Below are 21957 nucleotides of genomic sequence, written 5' to 3' on the forward strand. Positions count from 1 at the left end.
GAGGAGGAGGAGGGGGGAGACAGACAGACCACTACACCCAGTACAAGGTGAGGAGGGGGGAGACAGACAGACCACTACACCCAGTACAAGGTGAGGAGGAGGAGCAGAGGAGGAGGAGGGGGGAGACAGACAGACCACTACACCCAGTACAAGGTGAGGAGGGGGAGACAGACAGACCACTACACCCAGTACAAGGTGAAGAGGGGGGAGACAGACAGACCACTTCACCCAGTACAAGGTGAGGAGGAGGAGGAGGAGGAGGAGGAGGGGGGAGACAGACAGACCACTACACCCAGTACAAGGTGAGGAGGGGGAGACAGACAGACCACTTCACCCAGTACAAGGTGAGGAGGAGGAGGAGGAGGAGGAGGGGGAGACAGACAGACCACTACACCCAGTACAAGGTGAGGAGGGGGGAGACAGACAGACCACTTCACCCAGTACAAGGTGAGGAGGAGGAGGAGGAGGAGGAGGGGGGAGACAGACAGACCACTCCACCCAGTACAAGGTGAGGAGGGGGGAGACAGACAGACCACTACACCCAGTACAAGGTGAGGAGGGGGGAGACAGGCAGACCACTTCACCCAGTACAAGGTGAAGAGGGGGGAGACAGGCAGACCACTACACCCAGTACAAGGTGAGGAGGGGGGAGACAGGCAGACCACTACACCCAGTACAAGGTGAAGAGGGGGGAGACAGGCAGACCACTACACCCAGTACAAGGTCAGGAGGGGGAGACAGAGAGACCACTACACCAGTACAACGTGAGAGAAACAGCAGTCGTGAGTGAGTGAGTGACAGACAGACAGACAGACAAACAGAGAGAGAGAGAGAAACATCACCCTGTAACACAAGGAAAGGCCATAGGCTGTTTCTAAAGGGATATTTAATAGGAAAGCAGAAAGGTGAGGGGGAGAGAGGGACAAAATTCAGAAGCCTTTTTAAACCTCAAATACACTACAAGTTAAAAAATTTCTGAATTGCAGCAAAGTTCTCCTGCAACCGGGTGAACAAATTAAGATCCTACATCTGTAGTTTTGAATATACGTTTATAAAGGTAAATGAACAGAGTGTTCACACAGCCGCGGGGGAAACTGTCCGAGTCGCTGTTTTGGAAATGAATAACTAGACTAGTTAACTAGAGTAAGGAGTGTTCACTGTCTCTCCTGACCCAAGATAAGAAGAAATATATTATGCAAATCCACATTGTAGATCCAAATAGTCGCTGACAGCCGAGCATTGTGTTGATAGAACGGCCGGCTTTCGAATAGTCCTCCTCTAAAGATACAGTAGATAATAGTTGTTTTAGTTGACACAGATCGTGACAGTCTCACACAGTAGTGTTGTACAGTATGTTACTGTTCCATAGACCACACAGATCCAGTTGGCGTGCCTACAACACACTGTGTATGCAAATTGAACAACAATAAAGTTTGTTGGAAAAACACATTAACTTGTTACCCTATTCCCCCCTCCCCCCTCTGTATGTCAGAATCAGCAGGCCCGTATCTGTCTACTGTACCTGCCACTGCTGGAGCTGCTCTACCAGAACCTCAAACAGCTGTCTGCCCAGCATCACACTTCCAGCCCTGGCCTGGGCTTCACTGTGAGTCCCCCCCTACCGTCCACCCCTGGACGTCCAGGTTTACTCTATCTGGTCTCATGACCTATCAGTCATATATTGGCCTTTTGGAGTTTGGATGAAAATTATGAATTGGAATTTCAGTTTATTTCCTGAATTGACTGAATTGAAATAGAATTGACCCCAACCCTATGATTGTCCTGTGCTCTTCCAGGGCTCCAGAGATGACTTGAGATCAACCGGCTTGATGGACAGCCGCAGGACCAGCACGGCCATCGATAAAGACCGCGGTTAGTGTGACGTCTGTCCTCAATGTGTTAACCACTGCCAACAGTAGGAGCAGAAAATTATTCATGAAGATAAATAAGACCCATTAGAATTGTAATTTCCCATCAAAATGTTGCTTTGGTGTTTGGGAACTGCCAGTAAAAGAGGTGTTTTATTGTCCATTTGGTTAGAACGGAAATTCTCCGTCTGCCATTTTCCCAAACCCACACACCACAGGAGGCTGGTGAGGGCAGAACGTGTGGAATGGAGTAAGTAAACAAAAGGATATCAAACATGGTTTCCATGTGTTTGATAACATTCCATCCATCCCGTCCTCCCCAATTAAGATGCCACCTGTGCCACACACACACTGAGCGGCACGGTGTCAACCGCGGTTTAGCGCCTCTGGATAGATATTTTGAGGGTTAAGTGCCTTGTTCAAGGCCACAACAGTAATGGTAGTCATTCTTCTGTATCGCCTGGCCTGGGACTTGAACCAGTAACCTTTCCTAATCCTTTACTGGTCCACATCTCTAACCTCTTGCCTACCTACAGTACTGTTATCTACCGCCTCCCCCCGCCCCAAATAAATCTGAGAAGCTATATGAATATGTGTCTCTGTTCTCTCCAGGCCCAGTAGCTCAGAACGGCCACCTGGTGAGGAGGGAGGACTCCAGAGGATCTCTGTTCATGGACCCAAGCACTCCAGACAGCTCTGAGGTAAGAGACAGAGTGAGATTGGTGGATGGGCCAATACAAATAAAAAAGAAAATATGGCACCATATTCCCTATATAGTGCACTACTTTTGACAAGGGCCCATAGGGCTCTGAGGTGAGACAGACAGACAAAGAGAGCCTGATATCATGTTTTTGTTCCCCGTCAGATATTGATGTTTGGTCATTTTAGATCTTTCATTCAAAAATATAACATCTACGTTTTTTGTTGAATGCTAATAGTTAGGATTTTATTTAACGGAGGGGAGGGACGGTACTTCCATGTTTTCTTACTCTGTGGTGTTCCTCCCTGCCACTGTTTTTGACACCATGTTTTCTTCCTCTATGGTGTATTGTCTTCCAGCTCCACCGGCGGGGCTCCACTATGAGCAGCAGTACTACTCTCCCTCCCATAGGCAGACTGGGCCACTATGAGATCAAAGGACTGCTTCTGTGTTTCCTTCACATCGTCAGGACCGTCTCAGACGGTCAGTCAGCAACACACTATTACATACAGTACCAGTCAAAAATGTGGACACACCTACTAATACAAGGGTTTTTCTTTATTTTTACTATTATCTACATTGTAGAATAATAGTGAAGACTTCACAACGATGAAATATCACATATGGAATCATTTAGTAACCAAAAAAGTGTTAAACAAATCAAAATATATTTTATATTTAAGATTCTTCAAAGTAGCCAACCTTTGCCTTGATGACTGCTTTGCACACTCTTGGCATTCTCTCAACCAGCTTCACCTGGAATGCTTTTCCAACAGTCTTGAAGGAGTTCCCACATATGCTGAGCACTTGAGGATGCCCATGAGGATTACCAGATGTTCGTGGAGAGACTTGTAACAGAGTGTACATATAGAGAGAGTGGATCTTTGTTCTGGAGTGAGGGGAATGGTAAAGGCAAAGCTCTGTCCTTCTGTTATAACTAACCATGGTACATATTAAATATATTATATGAACTCCCCATCAAACGTGTCTAAGTACATCCTTAATTCGTAATCACTTGATATCCTAGAAACTCATCATAACACAAACCATCTCAATTAGGTTGAGGTCGGGTGATTGTGGAGGCCAGGTCATCTGATGCTGCATTCCATCACTCTCCTTCTTGGTCAAATAGCCCTTACACAGCCTGGAGGTCTGTTGGGTCATTGTCCTGTTGAAAAACAAATTATAGTCCCACTAAGCGCAAACCAGATGGGATGGCGTATCACTGCAGAATGCTGTGGTAGCCATGCTGGTTAAGTGTGCCTTGAATTCTAAATAAATCACTGACCGTGTCACCAGCAAAGCACCCCCACACCATCACACCTCCTCCTCCATGCTTCACAGTGGGAACCACACATGCAGAGATCATCCGTTCACCTACTCTGCGTCTCACAAAGACACGGCAGTTGGAACCAAAAATCTCAAATTTGGACTCTTCAGACCAAAGGACAGATTTCCACCAGTCTAATGTTCATTGCTCGTGTTTCTTGGCCCAAGCAAGTCTCTTCTTCTTATTGGTGTCCTTTAGTAGTAGTTCCTTTGCAGTAATTCGACCATGAAGGCCTGATTCACGCAGTCTCCTCTGAACAGTTGATGTTGAGATGTGTCTGTTACTTCAACTCTGTGAGGTGTAATCTGAGGTGCATTTAATTGCCGATTTCTGAGGCTGGTAACTCTAAAGAACTTATCCTCTGCAGCAGTGGTAACTCTGGGTCTTCCTTTCCTGTGGCAGTCCTCATGAGAGCCAGTTTCATCATAGCGATTGATGGTTTTAGCGACTGCACTTGAAGAAACTTTCAAAGTTCTTGACATTTTCCGGATTAAATGACCTTCATGTCTTAAAATAATGATGGACTGTCGTTTCTCTTTGCTTATTTGAGCTGTTCTTGCCAATAATTTGGACATGGACTTTTTCCATAGGGCTATCTTCTATATACCACCCCTACCTTGTCACAACACAACTGATTGGCTCAAACGCATAAGGAAAGAAATTCCACAAATTAACTTTTAACAAGGCACACCTGTTAATTGAAATGCATTCCAGGTGACTACCTCATGAAGCTGGTTGAGAGAATGTCAAGAGTGTGCATAGCTGTCATCAAGGCCAAGGGTGGCTATTTGAAGAATCTCAAATATAAAATATATTTTGATTTGTTTAACACCTTTTTTGTTACTACATGATTCCATATGTGTTATTTCATAGTTTTGATGTCTTCACTATTATTCTACAATGTAGAAAATTGTAAAAAATAAAGAAAAACCTTGGAATGAGTAGGTGTATCCAAACCTTTGACTGGTACTGTACATGTAGAACATATACCAGGGTTGAGGTCAATTCCAGTTCAATTCCAGTCATTTCAGAAAGTTAACCAAATTCCAATTCCAAATGTTCCTCGTTAAAAAGCATTGAAGAGAATTGGAATCGGAATTTCAGTGTACTTCCTGAATTTACTAGAATTGAAATAAAATTGACCCCAACCCTGACACATACTGTATTGTGTACAATACGTTACAGTATCTCTATGGTCAGCACCACACAGTCACTTCTCTCTATTTTACTGTGTACTGTAGATCTCTACCTAAAATGGTTTGATGATACATTCCTAGATACTGAATGAATGCACTGTATATCCTATGTTGTGTTTATTTTACCTATATTATACCTCTTCTATTATTATGCCATGTTTTCAAAAAATTTCATTGGCCTCATCTGTGGAATTTCTGACTGCTGTGCGGTTTTAGCAGACATCGGTGTGCTACTTAGTGTGCTACTTTCGGCCAGGGCCTGTTCAAAAGTAGTACACTACAAAGGGAATATGGTGTCATTTGGGACGCAGGCCTGATCATTGTGTAATCATCTGGGTGTTGGCCTGTTACAGAAGTTGTCTCAGGGTCAGTCACTTTCCTGTTGTGTCTCTGTCTCTAGACACCTTGCTGGCCTACTGGAACAAGGTCAACCCTCAGGACATCATCAACTTCCTCAGTCTGCTGGAGTGAGTACACACAGCATCTGGGTGGATGCAAGATCGCAATAGAATAGGTTCTGTTCTAGTTAGTCTACTGGAGTGAGTACAGAGAGCATCTGTGTGGATGCTGGACTAGAATATAATAGGTTATATTCTCCTAGGTGGATTTGATGGAACACAAGTATTTTTCTACACCCGCAATAACATCTGCTAAATATGTGTAACGGTCCAATACAATTTGATTTGATTTGGAATTGCAGTCTTGTGAGTATTTGGCGTTCATTTGAACTCCAACCTGACTATTCATAATGCTCTGTTGGGTTGTTGACACATACCTAAGGGTTTTCGTTCTCATCTCATCACTGAACCAGTTTTACTCCCTTACCTTTTCCTCTGTCATACTAAGTGCTACTGTAACCAAAACAGTCACTTATCAAGTGATTGATGTTGTTGTCCTATTTGCACACCACTTAGTCAACTAAATACAAGACTACTATTTAAGCAATAAGGCCCAAGGGGGTGTGGTATATGGCCAATATACCACGGCTAAGGGCTGTTCTTAAGCACGACGCAACGCGGAGTGCCTGGATACAGCCCCTAGCCGTGGTATATTGGCCAAATACCACAAACAACAGAGGTGGGTTTTGCTATTATAAACTGGTTACCAATGTAATTAGAGCAGTAAAAATAAATGTTTTGTCATACCCGTGGTATACGGTCTGATATACCATGGCTGTCAGCCAATCAGCATTCAGGGCTCGAACCACCCAGTTTATAATTGCAAATAACATCTATGAGCTAAACTGTCATTAATCCGCCCCTCCTAAATCTCTTTCAGGACGTGCCTGGTGCAGTTCCGTTACGTTGGAAAGAGAAACATTGGCAGGTAGGATGATGTTTGGATTCTGTACAGCACTAAAAGGTAGGACTACTAAGTTCGTCCTAAACAGGTACATGGTACGTGTGTCTCTGTGTGTATTTGTATGAGATGCATGCTTGGATGTCCAACCTAAGGTTCCTCGCTAGTTCAATAAATTATATTATTATTATTGTCCCCCACCCATCTTTAGGCTTGGTTGTCAAAGGTTGTTTTTCTTTTTTGTTACTTGCTGATAAATTATGTTATTGTCATTCTTAATGCACCTCCACTTATCTTTAGGTGTACGTGTGTTTCTGTGTCGAGTTTATCAGGTTTAGGTTTCCTGCTAGTCCATTACACGAGTCATTAACTCCCTAGTTGTCTAGTTTCAGTGTACTGTATTGTTGTGTCTCTGTTTGTACATCTGTGTGTGGGAGTCAAGACTACTTCTGTTACAGTGACCTTATTACCGCCATAAAATCATAGTCACACAACTCATGTAGCCTAGTCCATAGGCCTATATGTTTTAATAAGGTTTGTATCACAACTAAAGTGGCCAAATAACTTCTTAAAATGATGCACATTAATCAACTTTACAAGGGGTGTAGAGCCTAACTGGCATACATAAGCAGCACGTGAGTTTCAAGTTTGGGGAAGATAATTTTCACCATAAAAATGCACCTTTATAATAAAAGCATTACATGCATAATCGAATTTGCAGTCACTTTTGTTAATGGTGTTTTCTCACTAATGGAACATTTGCACTTATAGCCTACTGCCGTGTGCGCATTGCTGCGCTTATAATTTGAAGAAATAGCCTAATAGGTTATCAACATTTTAAGCTAAACGTTCTGATCTGTTGCGTCAGCCTCATTGCGTAAAAAAGTGTTTTTGATGCTAGTGGTTGTATTAATTTGGGATCTATCGCATCCCACAACTGTCCCAGAGTATGTTTGGAATATTTATTTCTCGCACAGAACCAATAGAATAGGTGAACTTTTGTACTATGGGGGATAGTAAATTGACATAGGCTAGTGCTTTTGCTGTTCGTTAGGCCTACTCATCTTGTTGGCTGATGAAAAGTAAATGTGGTCAGTTCTTCCAAGACCCAATCACGTGATGGAGAGCCATGTGAGTGAGAGGTGCTTCGGAGCACGCAGCGCTCAAGGAGAAGGGAATTATAATTATTATATTCAGCCCGAGGGCACAACGGCCACTGGCTGCAAAAGGCATGGATTTTTTTAGGGGGCATTAAGGCCACACAAAGGGGATGCCGCCGGGAAATTCAAGGCATTATCAAGTGCTTGTCAAATTGTGAATGAGAGACTGATGAAGTGTGTACAGCCTGCGCAAAAAACTAAGCAGAGCTCATGTCTTTCATGCTACTTTTTTCAAATCATCATTAGAGTTGCATGATGCATGAATTGAAAATCAAAACATATAACCCAACATTTGTAGAACAACTAAAGTTACATTAGTAACTCTAAATTAGTCATATAGGAGTACCTATTTCTTTGTTAACCGCTCAACACAGAATAGCCGCATGTGTGCACTCCCTCAAATCGTTTGGAGAAAATATCCTTTCTATGTTATTCAGCTTTGTTAAATTGTATTCTTCATACTATATAATAATATAAAATAATGGCACGGAATTCTAAGCAAATCTTGTCTGCTAAGTGAACTAGTGTAGCCCACAGCCATATGGCATAGCCAGATCAGGACCTAACATACGGACAACTCAGAGTATGCTATTCTGTTCTTCTGAAATAAACTACATTTTCTTTATATACCGCCACAGCCCTAGTCAAGACACCTGGGTGTTCCCTGCCAATACCATATATCATAGTCATTGTCTCTCTCCACCCATCTTATAATAACGTTGTGTGTGTGTGTGTGCGCGTGCGTGCGTGTCGGCGGTGTGTCTGCGTGCGTGTGTGTGTAGGAGTCAAGATGCCTGGGTATCCAAGCTGTTCTCTTCAGACAGGAAGTCCCAGACAATGCCTGTGATGCGCTGCAGAGCCGGCCTAATGCAGAGCAGGCTACAGCAGTTCAGCACCATGGATACTTCTCTCACACTCAACATAGGTACATGAATATGATGCTATCCCTTCCTCTTCCCACTTCCCTCGCTCACACTGTAAGTTTGCACATGTATTATACTCACTGCTTGAACCAGAATCTGGGCTTACAAAGGATCCATTGAATATGTTGATTCTCCTTTAAGCTTGCCATTCACCAGCTTTTCAAGCTTAATAATGTCAAAATACGTTCGGTACTTACCAAAGAATGGAGTTTCGCTGAGCAACTATGTCATTACTGCCGTTCCAGCTGGTATGTACTTCCATAAAAGGTCTAAATCAAAAGTTACATGCAACTGAAAAAATGCCTTGTCTGGAAAGAATCGTAAGGTTGTTTCTTTTAGCAAGTGTGCATGCGCACCTCTTCTGCACCTCCTGCAATATTAGTAATGTAATTAAAATACACTAAATAAAGCCTATCTAGAAATATACAATCACTGTAAAAAAAATATATTGTCTACTTAATCTACGTACATTAAATATTATTGCATTTTGTGTAACGGGTGAAACAACATATTGATATGACGTTCATACACTGTTGTAGGTGATCAAATCAATGACCTTTCCTGCTGCTGGATCAGCCGACCTGTGCGTGGCAGTAATGAGTGATTTTATTGGAGGTGCAAAAGAGGTGGAGTTGGCGCATGCACATAAAAAAGACAAGGCATTTTTTCGGTTGCATGTAACTTTTTATTTAAACCTTTTTTGGAACTACATACCGAGCGAAACGGCAGTAATGATGATAGTTACTCAGCGAAAACTCCATTCATTGGTGAGTACCGAACGTATTTTGACATTATTAAGCTTGAAAAGCTGATAAATGGCAAGTTGAATGGCTGCTTCCTGGGCTTAAAGGAGAATCGCCATATTCAACGTCTCTTGTAAACCCAGATTGTGGTTCACTCACTGCTATAGCTTGACTATCACCCCTCCAAAACAAATGCTATAGGTTTACATAATATAATTTAGTTGCATAATGATATTCACTATCCACTGCCTTCTCTTACACTCTTATTTAGGGTTAGGGTTAACCCTAACCCATTTTGATACAGAGCCATCCCAATATTCCACTGTAGTATAGCCCGTAGATGTCCTCTGACTCACTCTCTCTCCTCCCTGGTGTATGGTCCCAGGGGCCGGTCCGTCGGAGACAGAGGTCCACCACCAGGCTCTTTTGGAGGGTAATATCTCTACCGAGGCCTGCCTCAGTGTACTGGACATCCTCTCACTCTTCACTCAGTGCTTCAAGGTCAGTACTTGACCTCTTTACTGACCAAAAACAATTATAGTTATGGACTAGTTCAAATTCAAATGATGTTAGCATCAGATTATGTGAATGATTGGTTTGTATTTGAAAACTATATAGATTTTTTTGCATGGATCCATTGACTGACTGATTGATTGTCCTCAGAACCAGCTGCTGGACAGCGACGGCCACAACCCCCTGATGAAGAAGGTTTTTGACATCTATCTGAACTTTCTGAAAGTCGGCCAATCAGAGGCTGCCCTCAAACACGTCTTCGCCTCCCTCAGGGCTTTCATCAACAAGGTGGAACAAAATGACTCATAACTATAAAGGCAGGAGATAACATAAGTAATGAGGTGGTTAATAGATGGAATATAGGCCCAGGTGCTCAAATTGCAGTCTCGTTGATTATGGATTAAATATGGATTTCTGGTATGGCTTATTACATACTTGTTTTAATGTACTTCATTACTACATACAATGTATACTGTATATAAATACTGAATATTGATATTATTACCAAAATACTGCTAGCCTCGTAAAGTTGGTATTTTGTTGTTGTCAGTTCCCAGCGGCGTTGTTCAAGGGTCGCGTGACTCTGTGTGCGGCTCTGTGCTACGAGGTTCTGAAGTGCTGTGTGTCTAAGATGGGTCTGCTGCGGGCCGAGGCCTCCGCTCTGCTCTACCTGCTGATGAGGAACAACTATGAGTACACCAAGAGGAAGACCTTCCTACGCACTCACCTACAGGTCAGATACAACATCCCCCTGAACGGCAAGAAACTGCCAGCTGTCATTGATTGTTTAGTCAACTGCACAATGCAATGCTGATTCTGTTATTGTATCATCAGCAGTCCATCACTGTTAATATTATGTAATTAAAGAACTTCAACTAAACACTATCCCCAACCCATCCACCACCATTATGCTCATTAGTCCTCGCTGTGCGGTTTCAACTAGTAATCATGCACAAACTCCCCTCACACAAATATATGTAATGTTCATACAAAAATGAACAGTTAGTAGGAAAGGCTATGGAACAGATGGAAACTGTTGAAGTCCATGCAGATTTGACATCACAGCACTGACATTGCTCTGATAATCTGGCCAAAGAATGTGAATTAAAGTTCGAATACAGACCGCCTGCTTAGTTTCCCAACCTCCACTAACAATCGGTTATGTGTCAGAAACCTACTCAATGCTTTCACAAGGCATCATGGGACTCATATCTACTACATGATCCATGGTGAAGATAGTTACACATTCCAATTTCCATTGTAAGTATTTGTGTTGATGGGGGTGTTGTTTTCACATCTGTTCACCTTTCCACTTTTCCTACTTCCTGGTCCAGATCATCATCGCAGTGAGCCAGCTGATCTCAGACGTGGCGCTGACCGGCAGCTCCCGCTTCCAAGAGTCCCTCTCCATCATCAACAACTTTGCCAACAGCGACAAAGCAATGAAGGTAACAATTAGGAAAAGCTTGGAATGTACACTGCTCAAAAAAATAAAGGGAACACTAAAATAACACATCCTAGATCTGAATGAATGAAATAATCTTATTAAATACTTTTTTCTTTACATAGTTGAATGTGCTGACAACAAAATCACACAAAAATTATCAATGGAAATCAAATTTATCAACCCATGGAGGTCTGGATTTGGAGTCACCCTCAAAATTTAAGTGGAAAACCACACTACAGGCTGATCCAACTTTGATGTAATGTCCTTAAAACAAGTCAAAATGAGGCTCAGTAGTGTGTGTGGCCTCCACGTGCCTGTATGACCTCCCTACAACGCCTGTGCATGCTCCTGATGAGGTGGCGGATGGTCTCCTGAGGGATCTCCTCCCAGACCTGGACTAAAGCATCCGCCAACTCCTGGACAGTCTGTGGTGCAACGTGGCATTGGTGGATGGAGCGAGACATGATGTCCCAGATGTGCTCAATTGGATTCAGGTCTGGGGAACGGGCGGGCCAGTCCATAGCATCAATGCCTTCCTCTTGCAGGAACTGCTGACACACTCCAGCCACATGAGGTCTAGCATTGTCTTGCATTAGGAGGAACCCAGGGCCAACCGCACCAGCATATGGTCTCACAAGGGGTCTGAGGATCTCATCTCGGTACCTAATGGCAGTCAGGCTACCTCTGGCGAGCACATGGAGGGCTGTGCGGCCCCCAAAGAAATGCCACCCCACACCATGACTGACCCACCGCCAAACCGGTCATGCTGGAGGATGTTGCAGGCAGCAGAACGTTCTCCACGGCGTCTCCAGACTCTGTCACGTCTGTCACGTGCTCAGTGTGAACCTGCTTTCATCTGTGAAGAGCACAGGGCGCCAGTGGCGAATTTGCCAATCTTGGTGTTCTCTGGCAAATGCCAAACGTCCTGCACGGTGTTGGGCTGTAAGCACAACCCCCACCTGTGGACGTCGGGCCCTCATACCACCCTCATGGAGTCTGTTTCTGACCGTTTGAGCAGACACATGCACATTTGTGGCCTGCTGGAGGTCATTTTGCAGGGCTCTGGCAGTGCTCCTCCTGCTCCTCCTTGCACAAAGGCGGAGGTAGCAGTCCTGCTGCTGGGTTGTTGCCCTCCTACGGCCTCCTCCACGTCTCCTGATGTACTGGCCTGTCTCCTGGTAGCGCCTCCATGCTCTGAACACTACGCTGACAGACACAGCAAACCTTCTTGCCACAGCTCGCATTGATGTGCCATCCTGGATGAGCTGCACTACCTGAGCCACTTGTGTGGGTTGTAGACTCCGTCTCATGCTACCACTAGAGTGAAAGCACCGCCAGCATTCAAAAGTGACCAAAACATCAGCCAGGAAGCATAGGAACTGAGAAGTGGTCTGTGGTCACCACCTGCAAAACCAGTCCTTTATTGGGGGTGTCTTGCCAATTGCCTATAATTTCCACCTGTTGTCTATTCCATTTGCACAACAGCATGTGAAATGTATTGTCAATCAGTGTTGCTTCCTAAGTGGACAGTTTGATTTCACAGAAGTGTGATTGACTTGGAGATACATTGTGTTGTTTAAGTGTTCCCTTTATTTTTTTGAGCAGTGTATATTTGTCATACAGTGAGGGAAAAAAGTATTTGATCCCCTGCTGATTTTGTACGTTTGCCCACTGACAAAGACATGATCAGTCTATAATTTTAATGGTAGGTTTATTTGAACAGTGAGAGACAGAATAACAACAACAAAATCCAGAAAGACGCATGTCAAAAATGTTATAAATTGATTTGCATTTTAATGAGGAAAATAAGTATTTGACCCCTTTGCAAAACATGACTTAGTAATTGGTGGCAAAGCCCTTGTTGGCAATCACAGAGTTCAGACGGTTCTAGTAGTTGGCCACCAGGTTTGCACACATCTCAGGAGGGATTTTATCCCACTCCTCTTTGCAGATCTTCTCCAAGTCATTAAGGTTTCAAGCCTGACATTTGGCAACTCGAACCTTCAGCTCCCTCCACAGATTTTCTATGGGATTACGGTCTGGAGACTGGCTAGGCCACTCCAGGATCTTAATGTGCTTCTTCTTGAGCCACTCCTTTGTTGCCTTGGCCGTGTGTTTTGGGTCATTGTCATGCTGGAATACCCATCCATGACCCATTTTCAATGCCCTGGCTGAGGGAAGGAGGTTCTCACCCAAGATTTGACGGTACATGGCCCCGTCCATCGTCCCTTTGATGCGGTTAAGTTGTCCAGTCCCCTTAGCAGAAAAACACCCCCAAAGCATAATGTTTCCACCTCCATGTTTGACGGTGGGGATGGTGTTCTTGGGGTCATAGGCAGCATTCCTCCTCCTCCAAACACGGCGAGTTGAGTTGATGCCAAAGAGCTCGATTTTGGTCTCATCTGACCACAACACTTTCACCCAGTTCTCCTCTGAATCATTCAGATGTTCATTGGCAAACTTCAGACGGGCCTGTATTTGTACTTTCTTGAGCAGGGGGACCTTGCGGACGCTGCAGGATTTCAGTCCTTCACGGCGTAGTGTGTTACCAATTGTTTTCTTGGTGACTATGGTCCCAGCTGCCTTGAGATCATTGACAAGATCCTCCCGTGTAGTTCTGGGCTGATTCCTCACTGTTCTCATGATCATTGCAACTCCACGAGGTAAGATCTTGCATGGAGCCCCAGGCTGAGGGAGATTGACAGTTCTTTTGTGTTTCTTCCATTTGCGAATAATCGCACCAACTGTTGTCACCTTCTCACCAAGCTGCTTGGCGATGGTCTTGTAGCCCATTCCAGCCTTGTGTAAGTCTACAATCTTGTCCTTGACATCCTTGGAGAGCTCTTTGGTCTTGGCCATGGTAGAGAGTTTGGAATCTGATTGATTGATTGCTTCTGTGGACAGGTGTCTTTTATACAGGTAACAAGCTGAGATTAGGAGCACTCCCTTTAAGAGTGTGCTCTTAATCTCAGCTCGTTACCTGTATAAAAGACTCCTGGGAGCCAGACATCTTTCTGATTGAGAGGGGGTCAAATACTTATTTCCCTCATTAAAATGCAAATGAATTTCTAACATTTTTGACATGCGTTCTTCTGGATTTTGTTGTTGTTATTCTGTCTCTCACTGTTCAAATAAACCTACCATTAAAATTATAGACTGATAATTTCTTTGTCAGTGGGCAAACGTACAAAATAAGCAGGGGATCAAATACTTTTTCCCCTCACTGTAGGTGGTTATGACTTGTGTTAGCTCCCAGGGTTACGTAATTGCTTGGCTTTATCTCGAAAGGCCAACACGGTCTTGAGTCCATCAACAACAGCAACAACAGTCACAAAACCATTAAGGTAACCCTACAATAGAATATTATAATATGTAAGCAGAGGTCTGCTTTAGGCCCTTTCTAACCACCAGACCTATGTGCAAATACAGTTTGTTTTCCTTTGGACTGTGGTGAGTCGGACTGTGGTGAGTCGGACTGTGGTGAGTCGGACTGTGGTGAGTCGGACTGTGGGGGTTTTATCCCCTCAGGTCTGTTGTTCGCCCAGTACATACTGTACCTCTTCCATCATTTTCATTCAACAACAACTATTTCTCCAACAGTGACAAAGCAGCTGTGTGATAAAGCTAACCTAGTGTAGAGTACAGACAGTCCTGCTGTAGGCACCGTCAGAACCACAGGAACAGTGTGGGACTCCCATAATGAGGTTAAAAAGTGTGTCAATGAGACAGCTATACTACACTGGCTGTGGTTCTTTCATGAGTCATACTGCGTTTCTCTCCTTGGGTTGTTCCTCGGTCAACTTTACTGTTGACTTGGAAAGAGACATTTCAACATAAAATATGTAAATGATTGACGTCTTGCTGCAGTCTGTAATATGTTGAAATGCAGACAGTAACAGTCAAAGGTTTAGAACACCTACTCATTCAAGGGTTTTTCTTTATTTTAACTATTTTCTACATTGTAGAATAATAGTGAAGACATCTGTCACGACTTCCGCCAAGGCTGCCTCCCCTCCTTGTTCGGGCAGGTTTCGGCGTTTGTCGTCACCGGCTTACTAGCTACTGCCGATCCCATTCTCATCACTCCACTTGTCATGTCTTGTCTTGTCAATCACACATACCTGGTGCTCATTCCCCTAATTAGTATCTGTAGAAGTGTTCCCTCTGTTCCCCTTGTCTTTGTGAGTGATTGTTTCATTGTGAGAGCGAGTAGCTACTCTTCCTGTTGTTATTGCCAAGGTGAAATATTTCCCTTGTGATGGTTTCGTTTTGACGCTGGGTGCGTTTTATTTATGTAAACGGATAAACTCTGGACTTCGGTGTTTTACCTCCTGCGCCTGACTCCTTAATTCACACCTCGTCACAACATCAAAACTATTAAATAACACATATGGAATCATGTAGTAACCAAAAAAGTGTTAAACAAATCAAAATAGATTTTAGATTCTTCAAAGTAGCCACCCTTTGCCTTGATGACAGCTTTGCACACTCTTGGCATTCTCTCAACCAGCTTCACATGGAATGCTTTTCCAACAGTCTTGAAGGAGTTCCCACATATGCTGAGCACTTGTTGGCTGCTTTTCCTTCACTCTGCGGTCCAACTCATCCCAAACCATTTGGGTTGAGGTCGGGGGATTGTGGAGGCCAGGTCATCTGATGCAGCACTCCATCACTCTCCTTCTTGGTCAAATAGCCCTTACACAGCCTGGAGGTGTGTTGTGTCATTGTCCTGTTGAAAAACAAATGATTGTCCCACTAAGCCCAAACCAGATGGGATGACGTATCGCTGCAGAATGCTGTGGTTACCATGCTGGTTAAGTGTGCCTTGAATTTTTTATAAATCACTGACAGTGTCACCAGCAAAGCACCATCACACCTCCTCCTCCATGCTTCACGTAGGAACTACACATGCTGAGATCATCCGTTCACCTACACTGCGTCTCACAAAGACACGGCGGTTGGAACCAAAAATCTCAAATTTGGACTCCAGACCAAAGGACAGGTTTCCACTGGTCTAATGTCCATTGCTCGTGTTTCTTGGTCCAAGCAAGTCTCTTCTTCTTATTGGTGTCCTTCAGTAGTGGTTTCTTTGCAGCAATTCAACAGTTGATGTTGAGATGTGTCTGTGACTTGAACTCTGTGAAGCACATATTTGGGCTGCAATTTCTGAGGCTGGTAACTCTAATGAACTTATCCTCTGCAGCAGAGGTAACTCTGGGTCTTCCTTTCCTGAGCCAGTTTCATCATAGCGCTTGATGGTTTTTCCAACTACACTTGAAGAAACTTTCAAAGTTCTTGACATTTTGGACTGTCGTTTCTCTTTGATTATTTGAGCTGTTCTTGCCATAATATAGACTTGGTCTTTTACCAAATAGGGCTATCTTCTGTATACCCCCCCCACACACACCTTGTCACAACACAACTGATTGGCTAAAATGCATTAAGAAGGAAAGGTACACCTGTTAATTGAAATGCATTCCAGGTGACTACCTCATGAATCTGGTTGAGAGAATGCCAATAGTGTGCAAAGCTGTCATCAAGACACAGGGCGGCTACTTTGAAGAATCTAAAATCTAAAATATATTTTGATTTGTTTAACAATTTTTTTTTTACTACGTGATTCCATATGTGTTATTTTATAGTTTTGAAATGTACATTTTTTTTTAAAATAAAGAAAAACCCTTGAAGAGTAGAAGTGTCCAAACTTTTGGTTAAAACTCGTGTTAGCTACCAGAGCTAGCCTAATGCCTAGGTTTTAGCTCATTGGGCTAATGCAGTCTTGAGTCGAGCAGATGACCACGGTTGGATGCCTGCTGATTTTGCCTGTGATTAAACATTAGTCTCACTGGATGAGCGCACCTGCTAAATGACTCTGATGCAAATGCACTGTGAAGAATGGGAAATGTGTTCTGTTAATGTTAATTTACCATTTGTCTGTTCTGTTCTTGTGCCCAGTTATGTCTGTCTGAAGGATTAATAAATTAGCACACTCACTCATACACTATAGTTTACGGTAACTCTCTGACTTGGCCTGTGCTTTGTGTGTGTGCATGTATGTGTCTCTGTCTGTTTATGTGTATGTGTGTCCCTACCTGTGTGTGTGTGTGTGTGTGTGTGTGTGTGTGTGTGTGTGTCCCTGTCCATGTGTCTGCGTCCGTGTGTGTGTATATATTTTTTATTTTTTATTTAACCTTCATTTTGACAGGGAAGACATATTGAGACCTATATCTCTTTTCCAAATGCGCCCTGTATAATACAATATAAAATACACATTAAACACAAAAGATATATATATATATATATATATATACTGCACAAAAATACAAATGCAACAATTTCAAAGATTTTAGTGAGCTACAGTTCATATAAGGAAATCAGTCAATTGAAATAAATAAATTAAGTCCTAATCTATGGATTTCACATGACTGGGAATACAAATACAGTGGGGGAAAAAAGTATTTAGTCAGCCACCAATTGTGCAAGTTCTCCCACTTAAAATGATGAGAGAGGCCTGTAATTTTCATCATAGGTACACGTCAACTATGACAGACAAAATGAGAAGAAAAAAAATCCTGAAAATCACATTGTAGGATTTTTAATGAATTTATTTGCAAATTATGGTGGAAAATAAGTATTTGGTCAATAACAAAAGTTTCTCAATACTTTGTTATATACCCTTTGTTGGCAATGACACAGGTCAAACGTTTTCTGTAAGTCTTCACAAGGTTTTCACACACTGTTGCTGGTATTTTGGCCCATTCCTCCATGCAGATCTCCTCTAGAGCAGTGATGTTTTGGGGCTGTCGCTGGGCAACACGGACTTTCAACTCCCTCCAAAGATTTTCTATGGGGTTGAGATCTGGAGACTGGCTAGGCCACTCCAGGACCTTGAAATGCTTCTTACGAAGCCACTCCTTCGTTGCCCGGGCGGTGTGTTTGGGATCATTGTCATGCTGAAAGACCCAGCCACGTTTCATCTTCAATGCCCTTGCTGATGGAAGGAGGTTTTCACTCAAAATCTCACGATACATGGCCCCATTCATTCTTTCCTTTACACGGATCAGTCGTCCTGGTCCCTTTGCAGAAAAACAGCCCCAAAGCATGATGTTTCCACCCCCATGCTTCACAGTAGGTATGGTGTTCTTTGGATGCAACTCAGCATTCTTTGTCCTCCAAACACGACGAGTTGAGTTTTTACCAAAAAGTTCTATTGACATTCTCCCAATCCTCTTCTGGATCATCCAAATGCACTCTAGCAAACTTCAGACGGGCCTGGACATGTACTGGCTTAAGCAGGGGGACACGTCTGGCACTGCAGGATTTGAGTCCCTGGCGGCGTAGTGTGTTACTGATGGTAGGCTTTGTTACTTTGGTCCCAGCTCTCTGCAGGTCATTCACTAGGTCCCCCCGTGTGGTTCTGGGATTCTTGCTAACCGTTCTTGTGATCATTTTGACCCCACGGGGTGAGATCTTGCGTGGAGCCCCAGATCGAGGGAGATTATCAGTGGTCTTGTATGTCTTCCATTTCCTAATAATTGCTCCCACAGTTGATTTCTTCAAACCAAGCTGCTTACCTATTGCAGATTCAGTCTTCCCAGCCTGGTGCAGGTCTACAATTTTGTTTCTGGTGTCCTTTGACAGCTCTTTGGTCGTGGCCATAGTGGAGTTTGGAGTGTGACTGTTTGAGGTTGTGGACAGGTGTCTTTTATACTGATAACAAGTTCAAACAGGTTCCATTAATACAGGTAATGAGTGGAGGACAGAGGAGCCTCTTAAAGAAGAAGTTACAGGTCTGTGAGAGCCAGAAATCTTGCTTGTTTGTAGGTGACCAAATACTTATTTTCCACCATAATTTGCAAATAAATTCATTAAAAATCCTACAATGTGATTTTCTGGATTATTTTTTCTCAATTTGTTTCTCATAGTTGACGTGTACCTATGATGAAAATTACAGGCCTCTCTCATCTTTTTAAGTGGAAGAACTTGCACAATTGGTGGCTGACTAAATACTTTTTTCCCCCACTGTATGTATCTGTTGGTCACAGATACCTTAAAAGAAAAAGGTAGGGGTGTAGATCAGATAACTAGTCAGTATCTGGTGTGATCCCCATTTGCCTCATGCAGCGTGACACATCTCCTTCAGAGTTGATCGGGCTGTTGATCGTGTCCTGTGGAATGTTGTCCCACTGCTGGATATTGGCAGGAAGCCGGGAACTGCAACACACTGTCATACACGTCGATCCAGAGCATTCCAAACATGCTGAATGGGTGACATGTCTGGTTAGTATGCAGGCCATGGAAGAACATTTTCAGCTTCCAGGAATTGTGTACAGATCCTTGCGGCATGGGGCCTGCATTATCATGCTGAAACATGAGGTGATGGCAGCGGATGAATGGCACGACAATGGGCCTCAGGATCTCATCACGTTATCTCTGTGCATTCAAATTGCCATCGATAAAATGCAATTGTGTTCGCTCTCTGTAGCTTATGCCTGCCCATACCACAACCCCACCGCCACCATGGGGTACTCTGTTCACAATGTTGACATCAGCAAACCACTCGCCCACACGACACCATACACGTGGTCTGTGGTTGTGAGACCGGTTGGACGTACTGCCAAATTCTCTAAAACGATGTTGGAGGCTGCTTTTGGTAGAGATTTTAACATTCAATTCTCTGGCAACAGCTCTGGTGGATATTCCTGCAGTCAGCATGCCAATAGCACGCTCCCTCGAAACTTGAGACATCTGTGGCATTGTGTTGTGTGACAAAATTGCAAATTTTATTGTCCCCAGAACAAGGTGCACCTGTGTAATGATCATGCTGTTGAATCAGCTTCTTGATTTGCCACACCTGTCAGGTGGAGGGATTATCTTGGGAAAGGAGAAATGCTCACTAACAGGGATGTAACAAATTTGTAAACACAATTTGAGATAAATATGCTTTTTGTGTGTATGGACAATTTCAGTTCCGTTAATATTTTTGTTCAGTGTATATACACACACATTAGAATTATTAGGTTCTGAACAAAGAGTCAAACTCACGGACGACTAGTAAAGCTCAAGCCAAGTTTATTCACCCAATGGGTCAAACAGCTACAAAGACATGTTTCCACCAGCACAGGTATTTATACTCTCCTATTAGGCGGAGTCTCCTCCTTGCACATCTAGACAGCACATCTGTTGCTAGGCAGGAACTTAAGTGATGTGTGTAATAAAACTTTTCCTTCTCACTTGATCTGACCTGACCTGACCTCAGGCCACATTCCACACTCCTCCCCTATCCAACCTTATCAGTGACCGCAACCAAGTGATTGCCTTTTTCCTCACTCAGTAACTTCAATACCCCTAGTTCTTATCTACACTCCATTGACCCCACCATATACACTACCAGTCAAAAGTTTGGACACACCTACTCATTCAAGGGTTTTTCATAATTTTGACAATTTTTTACATTGTAGAATAATAGTGAAGACATCAAAACTATGAAGTAACACTAATGGAATCATGTAGTAACCCAAAAAGTGTTTAAAAAATCAAAATATATTTTATATTTGAGATTCTTCAAATAGCCACCATTTGCCTTGATGACAACTTTGCACACTCTTGGCATTCTCTCAACCAGCTTCATGAGGTAGTCATCTGGAATGCATTTCAATTAACAGGTGTGCCTTCTTAAAAGTTAATTTATTTCCTTCTTAATGCGTTTGAGCCAATCAGCTGTGTTGTGACAAGGTAGGATAGCCCTATTTGGTAGAAGACCAAGTCCATATTATGGCAAGAACAGCTCAAATAAGCAAAGAGAAACGACAGTCCATCATTACTTTAAGACATGAAGGACAGTCAATACGGAACATTTCAAGAACTTTGAACGTTTCTTAAAGTGCATTCGCAAAAACCATCAAGCGCTATGATGAAACTGGCTCTCATGAGGACCGCCACAGGTATGGAAGACCCAGAGTTACCTCTGCTGCAGAGGATAAGTTCATTAGAGTTACCATCCTCAGAAATTGCAGCCCAAATAAATGCTTCACAGAGTTTAAGTCACAGACACATCTCAAATTCAACTGTTCAGAGGGGACTGTGTGAATCAGACCTTCATGGTCAAATTAAGTAATGAATTATACTGTATCATCTAGAAAGCCATATGTATTGATGCACTTTAACTTTAGGATTAACATTAGGAACCATGATGGGGACATTAGGATTCTGATGACATGGCAAAACAAAACCCCTACTATCAATGTACCCATCATGGTTAGCCCAAGCTACCATCTAATGGGTTCTCTGATAACCTTGCTCTCGGAGGACACTAAAAGATAAGGTTTCCTGGGAGCAAACCCTCCCTAGACTCAATTAATTCTTACAAATATTCAATTCGTTTCAGAAACCACCTGCAGGACGAGCAGTGCACCCTCCCCTCACTTTGTGCTCTCAAATGTAATCTGTTTTGAGGGATTTTTGCCCACTCCTCCTTATAGAACTCAGCCAATTGAGTGAGTTTTGAGGGGTGTCTGGCATGAACTGCCCGCTTCAGGTCCTGCCACAGCATCTCAATTGGATTTAGGTCAGGACTTTGACTTGACCAATCCAAAACACAAATCTTCTTTCTCCTTAGCCATTCTTTGGTAGATTTGCTTGAATGCTTTCGGTCGTTGTCTTGTTGGAAGACCCATTTTCGGCCCAGCTTTAGCTCCTTGACTGATGGCCTGACGTTCTGTTCAAGAATCTCCTAATATACCTCAGAATTCATGGTTCCCTTAATGATGTGGAGTCAT

The 21957-nt window shown here is 43.2% G+C and overlaps 1 protein-coding gene across 2 annotated transcripts in view; it reads left to right on the forward strand.

Moving 5' to 3' along the window:
• Positions 1–21957, forward strand: part of dock11 (dedicator of cytokinesis 11) — a 131203-nt gene that overhangs the window by 65040 nt on the left and 44206 nt on the right. For both annotated transcript variants that reach the window (XM_041884063.2, XM_041884064.2), the window contains 11 exons: positions 1493–1606; positions 1797–1872; positions 2481–2569; positions 2928–3051; positions 5495–5561; positions 6373–6420; positions 8336–8478; positions 9605–9720; positions 9883–10020; positions 10283–10465; positions 11067–11180. In XM_041884063.2, the coding sequence (XP_041739997.1) occupies positions 1493–1606; positions 1797–1872; positions 2481–2569; positions 2928–3051; positions 5495–5561; positions 6373–6420; positions 8336–8478; positions 9605–9720; positions 9883–10020; positions 10283–10465; positions 11067–11180 (1212 nt within the window). The remainder of the gene's footprint in view (positions 1–1492; positions 1607–1796; positions 1873–2480; positions 2570–2927; positions 3052–5494; positions 5562–6372; positions 6421–8335; positions 8479–9604; positions 9721–9882; positions 10021–10282; positions 10466–11066; positions 11181–21957) is intronic.

The sequence above is a fragment of the Coregonus clupeaformis genome, chromosome 8 (genome assembly GCF_020615455.1).
Source record: "Coregonus clupeaformis isolate EN_2021a chromosome 8, ASM2061545v1, whole genome shotgun sequence".
Taxonomy (NCBI): domain Eukaryota; kingdom Metazoa; phylum Chordata; class Actinopteri; order Salmoniformes; family Salmonidae; genus Coregonus; species Coregonus clupeaformis.